This window comes from Castor canadensis, chromosome 9 (genome assembly GCF_047511655.1).
Source record: "Castor canadensis chromosome 9, mCasCan1.hap1v2, whole genome shotgun sequence".
Taxonomy (NCBI): Eukaryota; Metazoa; Chordata; class Mammalia; order Rodentia; family Castoridae; genus Castor; species Castor canadensis.
The window spans coordinates 22721777-22740693 of NC_133394.1; the positions used below are offsets into that span (position 1 = coordinate 22721777).

The 18917-nt window shown below is 42.6% G+C and overlaps 2 protein-coding genes across 3 annotated transcripts in view; one reads left to right on the forward strand and one right to left on the reverse strand.

The window, feature by feature from the left end:
• Positions 1–5242, reverse strand: part of Fam13a (family with sequence similarity 13 member A) — a 309967-nt gene extending 304725 nt beyond the window's left edge. Inside the window, exon 1 of one of the 2 annotated variants that reach the window (XM_074041354.1) lies at positions 5054–5242. The gene's annotated coding sequence lies outside the window, so the exon portion shown is untranslated. Of the gene's footprint in view, positions 1–4135; positions 4270–5053 lie in introns of those variants that run through there. The other variant, XM_074041353.1, reaches the window with a different exon arrangement.
• A 45-nt stretch (positions 5243–5287) lies between these two features.
• Positions 5288–7985, forward strand: Tigd2 (tigger transposable element derived 2). Its single transcript, XM_020153670.2, has one exon. The coding sequence runs from the start codon at positions 6067–6069 to the stop codon at positions 7642–7644; it is 1578 nt and encodes a 525-aa protein (XP_020009259.2). The 5' UTR covers positions 5288–6066; the 3' UTR covers positions 7645–7985.
• The last annotated feature ends 10932 nt before the right edge of the window (positions 7986–18917 follow it).

Genomic DNA, 18917 nt, shown 5'->3' on the forward strand with positions numbered 1-18917 from the left:
GTCAAGCCTTAGATAATTGAGGCACACGAAAACAAAAATAATAGGAAGGGCAAAGTTAGACTGTTCGCTCCAAATTTTGCAGTTCTAATAAGTCAAATGGTGAGAACAGGAGGGCAGAATGGGTCCTTCCTTGGAAGGGGGGGGTGCCAGTAGGAGGGAGGATGAGGTGGGAAGGGGTGTAGGAGGGTAAACATAGTGCTAATAGTGTGCATACATGTACGTAAGTGGAAAAATGAAACCTGTTAAAACTGTTCTAGGAATGGGAAAAGAGGATAAAGGAAAATGATGGAGAGGGTGAATTCAAGTATGACACATTTGATATATGGTAAGAACTTTTGTAAATGCCACAAGGTACCCCCATCCAGCACAACGATTAAAAAAAAGTTACATAGTGAAACAAAGATAACAAAGTATATTTTAAACATAGTTCTAAGACATGAGCATTTGAATATTGTCAATTATATCTCCCACATTTTATACCCTTACCATCTGCTTGGGATACCATTAGTTAGTTTAAATCTTCCCAAAACACAGTATATGTAATATACTATGATTCTATATTGGAGCACAGGAAGAAAATATTTTGGATTAATGAAATGAGAATTTTCAGTGGACAATCCTAGGATGTTTTGTGATTCTTCTTACAATTATAACATGTATATAAACTATTGTTGCAAATACTCTACAGTGTTGTTATGTGGATATGAATTAATTTGGCCTTTCCCACTACAGGTATTAATCTTTCAAAACCTCCTTTTCTTGAAAATGCAGAGGATATGTGTATTTCCTTGTGAGATTGTAGAAGCTATTGCAAAAGGGCAGAAGGCAAATTAAACTCTGGGTGAGGTAAAAGCTGTGTCATAAAACATCAAACTAGGCCACGAAGGGGAGAATTTTTACAAACCAGGAGCTCTTTATGACTGACTAGATGAAGCCAAAACTAGTAGGGGTTGAGACTGCCACACAAATGAAAAGATAAAGTGGCAACTGTTAGCAATGAAAAATCTAAATCAGTCCTCAAGCTTCACTTACTCTTAGTTAAAAATCACTAATTTTGGAGGTCACACAGTTGACTGGTACAGTATATTTTCTATTAGTTTCACAACAGATAACTCTGAAATATGGGTTGTGATAAAAGTTGCCTAGTTACTTTGCAGAGACTTGAAGGTTGCTTTTGATGAAAACTCTGACTCTTCATTAAAGCCTAAAAATATCTGATAGTGACTAAAATGGGCTAAAATAGTTTGCATCGCTATCTTCATATTGTGTCTGTCTCCTTTGCTCTCTTAACCCTTGGGCCAGATTCTACTCAACTCTGCATATAGACAAGTTGATCATTTAAAAAACTGTTTTGTCTGAGACTATCATACTATAGGATTAACTTGGCCTTTTGCCTGGTGGCATTGGTAGGCGTTTCTTCTACCGCACCCTTGAGCTTTCTGGGCAGTTCAAGCACCTGTAGTCCCTCAGCTTTATCGTAAGGACCAGACCAAAACAGGAGACCAGGATGTTTATGCAAGGTGATGAGTAACTCAGCAGTTCCTGGGTCAAGTTATCAACCATTACCTTGCAAACTTCCAAGTAGAATGCTTGCACACAAGAAGGAAAACACCTTTGAAACTGTGCCCATGACCAATGAAGAGTTACCAAACTTTAGCCCATCTCAGAATACCAATAAAAGCCTGCTGTTCTTTTCACTCAGTGAGCAGCAGCCTTATCCCCCTCTGAAGATGGCCAGTTTGGACTGAAGTGCCACCAAAGGAGCCCAGACTATCTAAAAAGCAAAAGGAGTGGAACATGGTTTAAGTGGTAGAGCACTTGCTTAGCAAGCGTGAAACCCTGAGTTGAAACTCCAGTACTGCCAAAACAGCAATGACAACAGAAACTCAACAAAATACTAGCAAATACAATCCAATAGCATGTTGGGGAGGGAGGGGGAGCAACTGCGGATTGAATCCAGGGCTTTGCACATGCTAGCAAGCACTTTGCCCTTTTGCTTTGTAGTTTTTGTTTTTGTTTTTGACATTGGGTATCACTAACTTTGCCTGAGTTGGTCCTAACTTGCCATCCTTCTACCTCCACCTCCCAACTAGCTGGAATTACAGGCTTACAGCCCCATGCATGGCCCAACAGCACATTAGAAAAGGTCATTGACCACATCAAGTGGGTTTCATCCCAGGGACCCATGGAGGGTTCAACAGATAGCAAGTCAATAAACACAACAGACCACTGCAAGAAAATGAAGAACCACACCACCATATGATCATCTCAACAGATGCAGAAAAGGCATCTGATACAATTAGTATCTCTCCACTATAAAAAAAAAGCTGAACAAATTAAGACAGAAGGAATGTACTGCGACATAACAAAGTCTATGGATAATTAGTCAACAAATAACATCATACTGAATGTAGAAAAGGTAAGAAGTTTTCGCTCTTTGATCTGGAAGAAGATTAGGATGCCCACTTTCATCTCAACCACTTTTATTAAAGATCATATTGGAAGTGCTACCCAACACTACTGATATGTGTCCATTCTACATATTTGAACAAATGTGTCATGAGATGTACCCATGGTTACAGTAACACAGAGTAGTCTTAGCATCCTAACAATCTATTCTTTTAACTTTCTATTTTAAATAACCCCCCCACTCTTGTACTCTTAAGTCAGCCACAACTAGTAACTGTCCCTAACAAAAAGGAGAAAATTTACAAGAAACAGGTTGGGTAAAGACACAGCTGCCTTAGATAAAGTCCTAGTAAAAGTGGGCTACATACAATTGCCTTGAGTGAAGTGGTCTTTGAAGGAAGTCAAGAGATGTGGCTGTACCACTCTTATACCAAACACAAGGTGATGAAAGGGGAATAGCCTCAAGACACAAATCACCAGCAAGGTGGAGAATGCAAGAGAAACAAAGAGACATGCAAATCGTATCTGGAAGAAATTTAAACCATAGAGTTTAAACTAGGGAAGGAGATAAGAGACACAATTCGGTTTTTATTTACATATCATGGGGACAGAGTGACTCCAGCAGGCCAGAGGGTGAAGGGGAAAGTCAGGCAGCTGACACCTGGTTACCTATCTCATTTCCACGGGCTTGGCTGCAGAAGTGTTATTTGCTGTTCAGAATACAAAAGAATAATCAGATACAAACGTGTCACGCTCCTTACAACTATGGGGGGAAAGAAAAAAATTTAGAAATGATTTTTAAAAAATACCACGTTACCCAAAATGCTCAGTAAAAATTGCCAGAAACAGACTGGTTGGTTGAAAGCTATGTGGGGCGAGGGCTGGAGGGAGGTCCGCTTTCGGAAAAACGCAGTTATTTGTCAAAAGCCACTGACAACCTCACAGAGTAAACAGAAGATCAGCCAAACAATTTCTATCATGCCACACAGGGAAGGCTGCGATTCTGGGGATCTTAATTGTGTAGCTCTGGCGTGGGAGTCAAACCAAAGGCTTGGAATCAACTTCTCTTCTCTGCAGCGTGAATGCTTACTTCTGAAATTCCAAGCAACAACCCTGCTTTGTCAAATAGACCAAGAGATACTATGTTGCTTTGCTTTCATCAAGAAGTGAGACGTTTAGTTAGGTTCAGATGTTACAAAAACGCTAAACCGAAGCCCCTAGCACTTTTCAAAGGAAGGAAAGGAAAAAAAAAAAACCCAGGCAGGCAGGCTCCGTAAACAGATGCTGCAGGATGGAGGTGCCATCCTTACATTTGGTTAGACTGATCCCTACTCCTGGGAAGGCGCTGACCGCGCTGCAGGCATCTCGTTTGGAAACGGGTAACTGCGAGTCTGTTAAACTGCAATCGCCTTACTGCAACTGAGAAGTGGGCGTAGAGGGGCTGCAGGAAATCCACGCCGTGCCTCCCACCGGCTCACGCGTCTCCCAGGCGCTGTTTGTTCTGCTAAGGCTCCGTCTCTACAGAGCCTGACTCAAGGATCAAGACCAAGGAGGGAACCCCCGACACCCGTGGCGCCCCATCCACTCCGGCGTGAAAGCCCAGCCGCTCTCCCGAAGCCGGACACGCCGGGAGCCGGGTCCGCTCGCTCCAATCCCGTCCTGTCCTCGCTTCCACCCGGCCCTCGCTCCTACCCGATCCTCGCTCCTACCCGGCCCTCGCTCCTACCCGATCCTCGCTCCCTTCCGCGGGTGGGCTCGCAGCTCCCACTGGCGGGCACGGGAAGGAGCAGGTCCCCGCGGCGCCTCCGCAGGACCGCAGCGACTGCTGTTTGTAAACACGCGCCACGTGCGCTCGCCCTGCCCCATTCGCAGTCCACTCCGTGCGCCCGAGGATGCGCCGTACTCTCACGAGCCCGCAGACGGGGCGATTTTTATTCCCGCCGGAGAAGGAAGGAGCCTCGCCGACTGCCAGGCCGCCGGGAGAAATGCAAAGGACCGGGCGAGCGGGCACCGCCCTCTACTGGCCAGCGACACAGTCTGCAGCCCGGAGCTGCCGGGAGGCTCGCGGAACCCGCGCCCCCGCGGATCCCCCGCCTTCCCACCGCCGCTTGTTCACTCTCTCACAAGGCCCCGCCCCGTGCCGCGCGCTCGCCCCGCCCCTCGCGCAGCCCCGCCCCCTCGCACAGCCCCGCCCCCTCGCGACACAACGTTCCTGCGGGGGCGCGCGCGTGCTCCTAATCCCCCGCCTTCCGGCTCCGGCGGCGACGCTCGCCCCTCGCTCTCGCCGCCGCGCCACCCGGGTCAGCCTCCCTCGGGAGACTCCATTTGCTCTCCGTGAGATCTGGCTGCCGTGCCTGCAGGCGGGGGGGCGATGCCCGCGGCCGGAGGACGGGCGTCCCCTGCGCCAAGCGGCCGCTCGCTGGCGGGCTGGCGGCGGCGGTGACACCCCTGTCGCGGGCGTCCAGGCGGAACCCGGGCTCCCTCCGCGGAGGAAAGACGCCCCGCGCTCCGGAGCTCGCCCGGCGGGGACAGAGAGGCCCTCGCTAACTCGGCTCCTCTCTGACCTCTTAATTTCAGGAGGTAGGCTCTGCAGGTCCCCTTGTCACCCCAGATAGTGCCCAAGAGCATTATTTGTCGTGTTTACCGCTCACGTTGGTAGGAGGCGTTGATTTCCTCAACATAGTTGCAGAGTAGGTGTGGGCAATGTCACAGACTCCAGTTCTGAAAAGAAAATGTGTTTGGTGTTTCCTTTAGGTTTCAAAGGCTCGAGTCCCTACCCAGCCCCGCAGGAGCTACTTATGTTGGCCCATGGAGGATCGGCTTTCACCAGGACTGTTGTAACGTCTTCACCGAGCCTTCCACCCCGTAGTCTCTACCTTGAGCCCTGATTTCCACCAATGAAATGTTTTTGATGCTTTCCTTAATCATGTGACCTCCCCTTGCCCCCCTCCCTTCTTCTTTCCAGTTGTCAAGTCCATTAGTTGTAAGTTGTGTGGCGCTGAGATACTAAGGGTTTTTTGCCTGTCCACTTTCACCTTGACTGCACCAGCTCGCCTTACCTTGCTTGATGATTTCCATAAGCACCCAGGTGCTACCTAGAGCAGTCCTGGCCCAGGAGAGACGCGTCCGTACAGGCTACTGCCTGACAATACAGTATAGTCAGGCGATAAGTTTTCTCACTCTACTTTCCCGTATATTAACTTTCAAGTCCTCTCAAGCTATTTTCGTGCACTTTTCCCAAAATACTCCCAACCTCATTCTTAGTGGCTTTGGCAAAGAACCTTCCCTGCAGTGATGACAAGAATTAGGTACAGTAAGACTGTTTTAGAGACCTTGGCAGTACAGCATAGGTTCAGCTTCTAGCTTTAAGTAAGATTGCAGTTTATGAAAAGATCATTTTTTATGAAAAGATCTTCAAGGATGAACAAAGATGGGAGATAGTACTAACTGGAGTTCTTTCTTGTCATAAGAACTTCTTAAAATGCAAATGAAGAGACTTATACAGACCTTGTTTGAAAGTTGGCCAGCACACTATCCATCCAGGTCCTAGAGGGAAAAGAAAAGATCTGAATTTTCCATTTTCTAGTCATTTTGTATCCAAATCTAAGTTGTTAATTATGCTGTTCTACTAATCATCTAAAATATTAGACACTTAAAATGTTGGGGAAACGTAAGCGTGTGGTATTGACAATTAAGGACAAGCTTGACATTATTAAGAAACTTGAGGAAGGCATCTCTTTCAAAAAGCTCTCTGTGGTGTATGGAATTGGTGAATCCACAGTTCGTGATATTAAAAAGAACAAAGAAAGGATTATAAACTATGCTAACAGTTCGGATCCTATAAGTGGGATATCCAAACGTAAATCTATGAAGTCATCAACGTACGAGGAACTTGATAGGGTTATGATCGAGTGGTTTAACCAGCAGAAAATGGATGGGATTCCAGTGTCTGGAACTATTTGTGCAAAACAAGCCAAGTTCTTTTTTGATGCTCTGGGGATGGAAGGTGATTTTAATGCATCCTCAGGCTGGCTAACTCGATTTAAGCAGCGCCATGGAATTCCCAAGGCTGCTGGTAAAGGAACAAAGTTAAAAGGGGATGAAACTGCTGCTAGTGAATTTTGTGGTAACTTTCAGGAATTTGTTGAGAGAGAGAATCTACTGCCAGAGCAAATTTACGGTGCTGATCAAACTGGATTGTTCTGGAAATGTCTGCCGTCAAGGACATTAGCTTTTGACACTGAGCAAAGCACTTCTGAGTATAGGTCAAGCAGAGAAAGAATCATTATTATGTGTTGTGCAAATGCCACGGGTTTGCACAAACTTAATCTTTGTGTTGTGGGAAAAGCAAAAAAGCCCCGTGCATTCAAAGGCACTGACCTTGCAAACCTTCCTGTCACTTACTTCAGTCAAAAAGGTGCATGGATTGAACAGTCTGTTTTCAGACAGTGGTTTGAGAAATGCTTTGTGCCACAGGTGCAGAAGCATTTGAAATCTAAAGGGCTTCTAGAAAAAGCAGTGCTTCTTTTAGATTTTCCCCCAGCACATCCAAATGAAGAACTGTTGAGTTCGGATGATGGCAGAATAATTGTGAAATACTTGCCACCAAATGTCACAAGTCTAATCCAGCCTATGAGCCAGGGAGTTTTAGCCACAGTCAAAAGATACTACCGAGCAGGACTTCTCCAGAAATACATGGAAGAAGGAATTGATCCACAAATGTTTTGGAAGAACTTGACAGTGTTGGATGCAATTTATGAAGTGTCAAGAGCTTGGAATATGGTAAAATCAGGTACCATAATTAAAGCATGGAAAAAACTTTTCCCTGGCAATGAAGAAAATTCAGTAATGAACATTGATGAAGGAGCCATTTTAGCAGCTAACTTAGCAACAGTTTTACAGAACACAGAAGACTGTGAACATGTTGACATTGACAATATTGATCAGTGGTTTGACGCTCAGAATAATGACTCAAACTGTCAGGTGCTAACTGACAGCAAAGGTGCTGAGGACCAGGCCAAGACTACTGAGCAAAAGCCTTCCAGTAAGATGAGAAAAGCAGAACTGAATCCAGAGAAGCTTATTAGCCATAAAGCTGCACTTGAATGGACTGAAAATTTGCTGGATTATCTAGAACAACAAGATGACATGCTACTGTCTGATAAATTGGTATTACGCAGGCTTCGGACCATAATAAGAAGAAAACAGAAGATCCAAAATAAAAGTCATTCATAGTGCCCTTAAGTGTGGCAGTGTATTTGCATCTTTGTGACTGTTTATCTGTAGTAGAACTGACCTTGTTTGGATTCCAAGGCCAATACATTTTAGAAATAATTTTAGGATTAGATGGCATTTTGGATTACTTAAATTACAGCTCTTTAACGTTGACTCTAGTAATTGAGTGTTGACGTTGACGTGTAACTTGGCTGTCTCCTGTTTCTAATCTGTATTATGTTAATTAGATTATAAGGTACCTGAGGCCAGGGATCTGTGTCTGTTTTGTGCCTGAATTTCAATGTGTCTAATAACAGACAGTGCACACTAATAGGCACTCAATAAATCTTACTTAAATCAAATTTTTATGAGTTTCTCTGAATTTCAGTTTCCAAAATGACACGTTGGGAATAAGTCTGCATTTCCATTGCAGACAATCGTAGAAGAGATTAGCTATGGTTGTGCTTGAAGTATTTTACTGTCACTACAGAGAACTGCAGGACAATAGTGTGAAACCTTGAATACGTCATTTCTCTACAAACAGTATTTAGGCAACCAGCCATTCAAATTGGCCAACTCTGAGTATAGTGAAAGAAAAAGTAAGGATAAAATGTCCTCTGATAAAAAGTTTGCACTTCACTTTTATTCCTCCTGACAATAAGGAGAGTTCCTTCAGAGTTGTGGAAAGAATGCCAGCCCTGTTCCAGGAAAATGAATTTCAGTTGCTAATCCATTGTGATTGGATGAAGTAAATGTTAAACTTTATTATCTGTCTTTTTTATGCTCTACAGATATGCCAGTAGCATTTTTCTCTTCAGTAAGATATCAGACATTTGTGTAACACTTTAAAACTTACAAAGTATATCATCATACATATAAATTGTGGAACCAGCTTGTGAACTATGAACTCACATGAAGTAGAATGTGAGAGAGGCACTGTAGAAGACCACAGGCTACTCTGTGACCTAACACAGAGGGGGAAAGTTACCTAACCCCCCCCCCAGGTAAAATAGGATAATACCTGTCTTGGAGTGTTTGTCAGGAGTAAAATTTAAATAACAGGCTTAGAATAGGAAAACACTGAGTGGCTACTGTTAGTTACTGTGTTGCAGAAATTATGTTTCAGAAATGTGTTAAATAGATCCACCGTGTGACTCAAAATGATATTGCTGCATTGCTGCACCAGAAGTGAGATTCTTTTCAGCTGAAATACAATAGTAATTCATTTCAATGAATTATTAGTTCATTTAATTGGGCTAGTCCATTTACAAACCATTTACTAACCATCTGAGGGTATGCAGGCATATATAAAACATCTTAGGTTATTTTTAATAGGAAATGGGAATGGAATTACAATTTCTTTGCTTTAGGCTATTAGTACATGACTAAAAAAATAGATGTTAGCTTTATACAAGGAAAGCTATATGAATATTGGTATAGTTCACTGAAGCAATACAAATACCTTCAAAGAAAATAAGATAGTAGGATTAGACACTTGGAATATTTTATCACACTAAAGTAACATAAGATCAGTAGAAAGAGCAAAACAATGTCAGAGGAGACTGGTTATAGCAATTAGGCCTAGCCATTGAGACAGCATCCTTGTGATTTGAGATGAGGGATTTTGGAGTCCATATCTGACAGTTTTTTCTTTCATGAGGCTACCATTAACTCAGAATTTTCCCTTTTGATGTGAGGCTTTGGGATCTAGAATGCCTTTTCCCGAAACCTCTAAGAATTCACTCTTTAGGAGAATCCACGTGCCATTATTAACACACCTTTCTCACACTTCACAATCTCACCTGCCTGGTAGATTTGAGGAAACAGATTCTGCACAGGTAAGTCCTGAGTCAAATTGGTCCTGACACCAAGGGAGGCTGAAGCTTGCTAATGGTAACAACCTACCTTTGAATACTAATTTCCTTTTCTCTACAGTGCTTTTGCCAATAAAAACTTCCCAGACTTCTTCAGTGAGGACATTTAAATGGCTTAATCATAACTGCCAATGTAACTGTGTTCTAATTACATAATTCATTGTAATACAAGTCTTTTCTCCCTTCCGGATAATGTAAAATAGTAGCTCCTCTACAAAGACACATGGTGGTTATCTTGGTGAACCACATGTACCCTAATCTGAAAAACACAGAGACATACAGACTCTTAATTGATTTTGTGTACCTTAGAGAAGACACCTACTGTTCTAAATTACCTGGTAGGAATATTCATTCACTATTTCTTAATTCAATCTCAGAGTACTGCAGTGGCTGACTGGAAAACTTTGGGTGCTTAGTAAATGTGATACCGTTGGCAGGGCCCAAATCAGTAGCTAAAGTCAACTCAAGCAGAATTAAAGGATTGTAATAGCTATTGTTCTGGAATTCTTTTTGCTTTCACTCTGCTTCAGATGCAGCTATGCAGTTGCTTCATCATGAATTTCCTGGATTTAGGAAAAGTCATGCTAGATTAAGTGACATAGCCCACATAAAGCAGAACATAGATCTACCCAAATCACAGGCTCAGGAACCATTTTCCTACTGTATCATGGCTGGAGCCACACATCCAAAGTACTAGGAGCCAAAATGAGGACCCACTGCAAATTTAGGCCTGTCCTGGAGGACCATGTCCACTTGTTACCTTAATATTTTCACATAGTTTATCCTTTCCTAAATATATACTTTAAAGCCTAAGCAGTAATATCGCAAAATCACAGCTGTTGTGAGCCAGTTGTGATCTTTCTTATTCTAGTTAAAGTAAATTTAGAGCAACTTTTTAAAAAGTTCCAGTATATAACTTAAACTGATCTTGCATGCCTCAGCTGCATACTTTGAGACATAACCAAGCAGGAGTAGGGCTGTTGAAGGCCAGCATATGTGGAGTGCAAACACCAGCTTCTTTGCTCTCTCCCTAGCTAACTATGGCAGCTTTCTGACCTCTCTGAACCTCAGTTTTTTTCAGGTTTAAAAGGATGGGAGATTAGACAGGTGTGCTTCAGGCACTCCTAAACACCAGCTAGTAAGCAACCCAGTGGTTGTTGGTTGAGAAGCCCCAGGCTTCAGGTGCCTAGGAGCCTTTATTGAGGCACCAGCCCTGGTCCCATCTCTGGGAAAACTGACTGAGTCATGTATGGAGGCGGGAGAGCAGTGACGAGTTGTCCAAACCTCTATGTCTGCAGTGTCTGTTGATAATGCCATAGGAGGCCATCAGTAAAAACAAATCAGAATCTGGGATAACAAGGCTAAAGAGGAATTTTTTTTTTTTTCCAAGCGACAGACGTCAGACTTCCGAGATGATAGTTCATATGCTGTAAGCAGAAATGCAGCCCTCCTGTGCAAGCAAACGGGAAACTGAAGGAGCAGGTTGGGTCCCAAAACATAAAGCAACACCAGCACCAGCAGCACTAGCCACCATGGAACTGATGAGTTCAGGAAGTGCTGGGGCTATCTTGCCCAGCATCTGCCTGGTTTATATCTGTTGTCCCAGAGTAAGTGTTGTCATGCTCTTTTAATTCTCAGGCATCCTAGATCAGAAGAGAAACTAGGACTGGGCATGGCTTAAGTGGTAGAGCACCCACCTAGCAAGTACCCCAGTACCCCCAGGAGGGGAAGGGGAAGAAGAGAAACTAGATGGTTTCCCTGCTAATGAGAGAAATGGATCTGAGAGTCACTGGAGACCAAGAAGGGAAGAGAAGTTGCAGCAATGTGACCTACTGGCCAAGGGCCTGGCTTCCTCCCTGTGTGTCTCTGAAGGCTGGACTGCAATCCCAATTCCACTTCATCTCTTGGCCCAACATGGCACCTGTCTCCCTGATATAGGTGTGAGTCCCTTATTGAAAGTCTATATCTTCTGAGAGACAAGCATGCAACCAGAGTTCATGTACCAGATGTCTGCTGTGTGCCATGACCAATGTTGGGTGTTCTTCAATTTAACATCTATTTGTGATCCTCACAACCAACCTTGTAAAATATAATACTTAACCTCTTTCAGAGTGAGGTCTCAAAAGGAGTTGGAAGAGACCCAACCAAGCATTTCCATCCAAGACAAAGTGTTTTTAGTCCTCAGAAAAGGCTGTGTTCCTCCATCTCTCATGGGCATGCAGGATTTAGGGATCCATGAGTCACACAGTCAAGGCTCCCTTAAAACCAGTTTTAGGTGCTGGGTGTGGAGGTTCACACCTGTAATCCCAGCACTTGGGAGGTGAAGGCAGGAAGATGGTGAATTTGTAAGGCAAAGATGGGCTACATAGCAAGACTCTATTTCAGAACTGTAAAGGCTAAGGATGGTGTGCAGTGCTGGAGCATGTGCCTAGCATACACAATGCCCTGGCTTTGATGCCCCACACCATGGAAACAACCCCCCCCACTCACAATTGTAGTGTCCAGTAACATGCTAGGTGTGTGTAATTCTAGAGAAGTCTTCCATCAATGTTATTACCTAGGAAGCTGAATATCACTGTAATTCCATCAAGTTCAAAAAAATTCTTTAATGGAGCTCCATGCAACCACAGTGTCATTCCTCTCAAAGGCATTGCTTAAACTCACTTCTGACCAAAAGTAGATCAGGGCTGGGTTAGAGGGTGGATCTAGCCCTGTCTACACAGCTGTGGGGTTCTGGGGGTTCCAGGCCCATCCCTGGGCTCCCGGCTGTTCCTCTTCATCCAGGCTACCCTGAGCCCACCTAGCCCACAGGCACATGTCAAGAGCGTATTGTTGGTATGATCTAGAAGGCTAGAAACAAAAGTGTAAGGTATCCTGTCTTTTTCTGTGACCAACCTAAGCATTGATGTGGACATTTGTAGTGAGACTCCTTTCTGAAACTTCAGATATGATTTATTAATGTTTCAAAATGCTGAAACTAGATCTTTGGGGATTTTTATTTTCACAGTAGTTCTGTAATGAAATTATCAGCTGATGCCACTGTAACTACCTAAATCATTAGAGGATATGATATTTTAGAATTTTTATACAGATATGTAAAAAAATGGGATTTTGGGACATCCAATTTTTTTTTTTTAAGTCACAAGAAGAAAGTTGACTGAAATTCAGCCATGTTATCCTGTGAGGTTACCTCTACCAGAGCTTGTAACATCTAGTTTTTGGGTTTTTTTCTAAAAACAGAAAAGGAAAAAAAAAAAGATAGCTAATGCTTTCCTACATTTCAAAATATGTTGATCTTCTAAAACTTATTTACAAAAAAGCATGATTTCCTTTGAGACTAAAATATAATAAATCCAAGGCACTTTTTTTCTCATCTATTGAAGCAATTGACATCTTTTGAAAAAGTCAGAATGACAGAATAGACTTTAAAGATTTCTTAAGAAATGTCTGTTTGAAAGTGTGTACCTGAGGTCGAGATATTAATTTGAGGCAGCAACCCAGATTTTTTTAAAGCCCATTTTTGACTTAAAAAAATTGACCTGAGAATTTAATTCAATAGGCGTTTTGATAATCTGTGATCTAAGTCAAACAAACATACTTAAGGCTATTTCAGTACAATAACTGCAACAACATAGCTGTATTTAAAAAAATTATCATTGTGAGACAAAATGCATTTCCATTTTCTGTTAATGATCTTTTTTGGGCCATTAGTCAATTTACTTTAACACTGAAGGACTTTGTGTCTTCTCAATGTAGTGATAAGAAATTTTAGTGATGGCATATAAAATACTTAAATTACTTTTCTTAGAAAAGTAACATTAAAGGGAATCCAAGGTGGTTTTTTCTGTGCCATAGAAATATTTGCTACTATAATTAGAGTCACCAGCTAACAATATATAATAAAAACACTTCTAACAATGAGAAAAAGAAGTGACTATTTCACTTGCCCTTCAGACACACGTGTTCACATTTTTGCACCAGTATATTTGGGACACTTCTTAAATTCAATCTTGCAACTATAATTGACAACGTGTTTATATTTCTTAATGATACATAATAATGATTTTAGATTCTGTAAAGTATGATTAAAACTCTGTATGAATCTTGGTTTTCTTTTGGAAGTAGAGCTAAAATAATGGTACACACAAAACTTTCTGTCCAGTACATTTATATTCCCAAGAGCATAATAGGTGACATGTGGATGTGCAAAAGTTACATATCTCCTTCCAAAAGATAATCTGCTTTCAGAAATCTTATTTCATAAACCTATTAATTATTCATAAACATGCATATGTTTTGCTAATTTAGGAGAAAAGGCAGTGTAATCCTTACTCAAATATTGAAAATTTGGTTTTTAAAACACCCTGCTTTATTGGCTTTAACTACATAGACTAAATCGAAGAGCTAACAAAATGTAGCCAAATGGTGGTTTTACTGTTCATAGTTGCAACAATTCGTATGTGAATTAGTTGTAAAAAGTTTCTAGATTGTTCACAAAGAGCTGGTTTTCCCTATTCATATGTTCTATTCATATAGTACATCATAATGGATTTTTTGTTTGTTTTCCTACAGTTTTTATTTAGATTTCCTTAATTTTAACTTAATAATCTTTTCTGATTCCAGACCCCCATCCAGGCTAGGATGTGACATTTAATCACCATGTTTCCTTAGGCTCTTCTTAGTTCTAAGAGTGTCTAAGAATTTCCTTGTTTTGGATGACCTTGACATGATGATCTTGACAGTTTTGAGGAGTACTGGTTAAGTATTTTGCAGACTGTCCCTCACTCATACTGTACATTTTGTGGGGGGTCAAGGGGGCTGGTTTCTTTGTACACTCCTTGCCCACTGTAACAAAGCTGACTGGACAATACTTAAAGATACATTATATAAAGTAAGGATATGAGACAAAGAGAGAACGATCCATTAGGATGGTGACCTGTAAGGCTTCTAATCACAAGTAGGTTTTAGGCTTGCCCCTTGGCAAGCTTAGCTGTGTTTGTGGTAGGATGGGGGAGGGGAGGATATAGCGTGAGTGTGGGGAATGCAAGTCGTGTTCTAGTAAGTAATAGTGCAATGTGAAGTTTAGTAAAGATGTAATTAGAAGTAATGATTTAAAATTTGGCAGGGGCTTGGGGTTTTTTTTTTTTTTTCTTTTTGTTCCTTACACCTAAGACATGGTGTCTTTTCCAACACCACTTCTCCAACAGTCTAACACCAACTGGCTGTCCTACAGTTGTAACACTACCTGGCATTAGCAACCCAATCCCCAGGTTTAAGGGGTCAGTGCCACAACACTGTCCTTACTTCAGGTACCCGTTGCAAGTGTCAGGCCCCCAGGTTAGTCGGGAGTTCCCATACCACCCACCATAATAATCAATAATTTGCTAGAATGACTCACAAGACTCAGGAAAATGCTACACGTACTTTTCCAACTTATGATAAAGGACACAAACGATAGCCAAATGCAGAGGTACATACATAAGGTGAAGTCTGGAAGGGTCCAGAGTGGAGGCTCTGTCCTTCTGGAGTAGGGGTGCATCCATCCCAGCAGGTGAATGTATTCAATCCAAAAGCTCCCAAATCCCATTGTTCATGGTTTTGATTTTTTTAATGGAGGTTCCATTATGTAGGTATGATTGATTACATCATTGGCCATTGATCAAAGAAACTCCGCCTCCAGCCCCTGTCTCCTTCCTGGAGGTTGGGAGTTCCAAGTTTCTAATCAAGGCTTAGACTTCTGGATGACCAGCCCTCATCCTGAAGCTATCAGGGACCACCACGAGTGGTCTCATTAGAACAAAGGAGGCTCCTAACTTTATCACTCAGGGGCTTACAAGGGTTTTAGCTTTGTGGCAAGAGCCAGGAACAAAACTAAATACCTTTCTTATTATACTGCAAGGCCAAATTGTAGAGAATATTGTTCAGCAGACATTTGGGATCCCTTTTCTATATGCATTTTTTAAAAAGAGTAATGAAAAAACACGAATTTAAGATAAAGGATACAGTAGTTTACGGTTATACAGAAGAAAGCAAAGCTATGGTCAGAAGAGCTAGGTAAGAGCCATGGCGATTATCCAGCAAAGAAAGAATGAGGGCACCTTCAAGGGTGAAAAGAGCCTATGTAGGAAGAAGAGGAGGGGGAATTTCACAGCTGAACTGTGTCAGCCAGTGACAGGAGGAAGGGAGGAAGGTGAGGAACTGAGCGTCTGGTAGGACAGTGGTAGTGAAGTCAATCACAGTTGCAGCCATGGTAGATGCAGCACAACAAGGCTCCTGCTGGGAGTTAACACACCCTCTTTTACAGTGACTCAGAATCCCTTAAGGGATCCCTGTTCTTTGACATTTGGGTGAAATTGCCTTGTACTACTTCCTCTTTTTGCCCACCTGTGAGAGCGACCAAGTTCTCCGGTGCATTGATGTGAGTTTGTGAGCACTTGCATGCTGTCCTTCTTTACAACTCGTGTGACTTCTTCTTTGATCCACACTGACCTCCACATGACACCTATTTGAATCAGACACTATAAAACGTTGGCCATTATAGGGTTTTCCTTCCTCTCTATCCACAGGATAGATTCAGGGGAAGGTTTATGTGACTTTGGACGGAGGGAAAGGCAGCTCTTTCCATTGACCGGTTAAGGTACTGACCTTGTCACAAACACACTGCAGTGTGAGCCTGCTGTACCTCATGTAGTTTCAGCAAGGTCCATGCCACGATGGGGATCAAGAGTTCTGATTTCATTTCCAATGTGGCACTCTTTGAATTATGTGCCCCACTGAACCCTCTCTTGACTGTCCCCTGTCAATTGTGCTATAAGGATTTCTCCCTGCCATGTTAATATTTCCCAAAAGCCATTAGTCTCAATGCCCACTGGAACATGCAGGGACTGCTTTCTGGGTCTCCTCTGTGCCACCTAGAGGCCATGAGCAAGCTGGAAATGGGGGTGGGACTCTCTCTACAGCAAAAAAACAGTCCCCTGTCTACTTGCCTTGAGAAGAGTCCTATCACCTTTATCCGCAAGCTAGATGAGCTCCAAACAGAACCCTTTGTTTACAGCGCCCTTTTCTGACTTTTGTTAGGGTTGTCTACTTATTCATAGGGCAAAGACTTCACAAAACTAAAAGGCAGGTATCCACTAGGATATTGTATCACTCCCTCTTCTTAAAGACTATGCTTTGGGTGCTCAGGAATTCCTTGCACCTCCCCACCCCCCAGCCTACTTCCTGCATCTGCAAAGACCTCTGTTCTGCTGAGACCAGTCAAGGTCCCTCATCCTATCCTTTGTCCTCCAAACTTGGTTTCTTAGAATCACAAATCCTTTTTTTTTTCCCCCTTTCTTTCTCAACTACGCCTACTTCAAGGCTCAAGCAGTGGCCAACAGTACCGTTATGGTTATGGGGACTGTAGGTGGAGCTGGGGTGTTAGTTACAACCGCACATGGCACTCTAGAGTGGAAAGAGAAGAAAGCTCAGCCTCCCTCTTGGAACGCCAGAGAAGTCCAAAATTCAAAATTTAAATCTGACTTTGCAGGGCATTATTATGGCATATTTGTAAAGTAAGAGAACAGAATTTGATTTATACCTTAACTATTTAGGCATGTGGTCTAGAGCCTGCATTTGTAATTTTGCACAAGTGTGGAAATAGTAGGAACGTGCCTGATTAAATAGCATAGGGAAGTCTGTGAGGCAGTCTTCTCCCTTCCCCCAACATTTTCAATAGAAAGCTAGAATTAGTTTCTTTTTCTCTGGGCCTTTCTTCCTGTAGTCACTCTTCCTTGTTCTCTGGGATTCATCTGTGAATGGGTAAAAGCATGGATTAGGCCTCTAATTTTGGTCTAATCCTATTTGGCTCTTTCCTTCTCTTCAAAGCTAGAAACACTTTTCCTAATTAATACTCTTTCGGTAGAAACTGTCAGGGACAATAACATCATGTGCTCTCTTAGCTTAACTAGCTGAAGGTCTGTGAATTAAACCAACAAAAGTCCGAATAACAGGAAAAAGACACGTGGTTTTTACTAACGTTTATGGGCACAGGAGTTCACAAAAATAGAAGTGGAATCAAGGTCGCAGGTAGGCTCAGGAGTTCAGTGCACGATTTTCACAAAGGAAAGGGGATTTGGCTCTAAGATGAGAGAAGTTGTGGAGGAGTGACTAGGAAATATATGTAAAGGGTTGCTTATGCAGATTCATCTCAATGCCAGCACTGTCCCTAGGGACGAGTCACTCCGCCGTTCCTGGTATGGGATAAAGAGGCATGTTCACAAGGGAAATTTATGCTCTGCTTTTTGGCACACAGGCGAAGGGAAGAGAAGTTTTCCTTCACTGGTTAACTCAATTGCTGTCAGTTCAAAAACTCCGTGTGCCAAAGTGGCATATTTGCTGTGGCATATCCTCAGCCCCTGTTGTCTTCAGACCTCCAAACTTCAGTTTCTTTTGTTACCTAGAATCCAAACCTTTTCCCCTCTTTTCTCTAAGTGCATTTCTCTTGTGACGTGTCTCGATTTCCAGGTTGTTTCTATTGCACTAAAAAAAGGTCTATTTTGAAATTTGAAGCCAAGCAAAAAGCTCTTTGTTCTCAGCTGTATTTGTGCTTCCCCTGGAGCAGTGAAGCCATAAGACAAGAATTACTGGTAATGCAAAGTATGGCGCCCTTTACTTTTAAGATTCTATTCTGTGTTTTTACTCCAGAAAGAAATCATGTTACATTTTGTGAATGTGGGTCTCCAAGGCTAGGTCACCCATGGCGTAGAGCAGTCTACTGTCACCTCAGGGAGAGTCCCCTTCTCTTACACTTCACCCCTCTCTTTCTCTTTGCCTCATGCACATCAATTTAGCCATTAGTTGTTGCTGTTTTTTTTTTTTTTTCCAGTGCTGGAAATGGAACCCAGGGCCTCACATCTGCTAGATGAGCACTTAAAAAAATACCTTTGCAAGCACAGAAAAAAGACAAAAGCTCTGAACAGCTCTTCAAGATAAGTAGATCTGTAAGCTATTTCAAAGACGAAAAGTATTTCCCTCAATTCCAGTGCATTCGATGCTGGGTGGAGAAATGCAGTAGTCACTAATTCAGTAGTCAGCAATTCCTTCAAGGAAGTAGATATATAAGAAGTCAAGCCCTCTCCCAAATCTACCCACAACTCAGAGATGCAGAAGTCAGAAAATGAGGCTTTGTCCCACGTGCAAGTCTTGCCTTTGGAGGCCCACCATCTCCAACTACAGTGCTGCTGTGTGTGACCAGGGCAGCTGCACAGGGCTCCTGCTTACAAGGTCCCCTTGCTTGAGGTTTTGTGCTCTGAGGACATCTTGAAATTTCTCAGTGATTTTGTCTTTAAGTTTGTGCCTTTTACATGAAGTCTGATGGAACACACTGGGTACTTGAAGCCTAGGTTTTCATGGTATCCCCTTTATTGCCTGTCTGGATAG

Bases quoted from the DNA above. Each gene is read 5' to 3' on its own strand.
- Tigd2 (XM_020153670.2), top strand. From the start codon at position 6,067: ATGTTGGGGAAACGTAAGCGTGTGGTATTGACAATTAAGGACAAGCTT.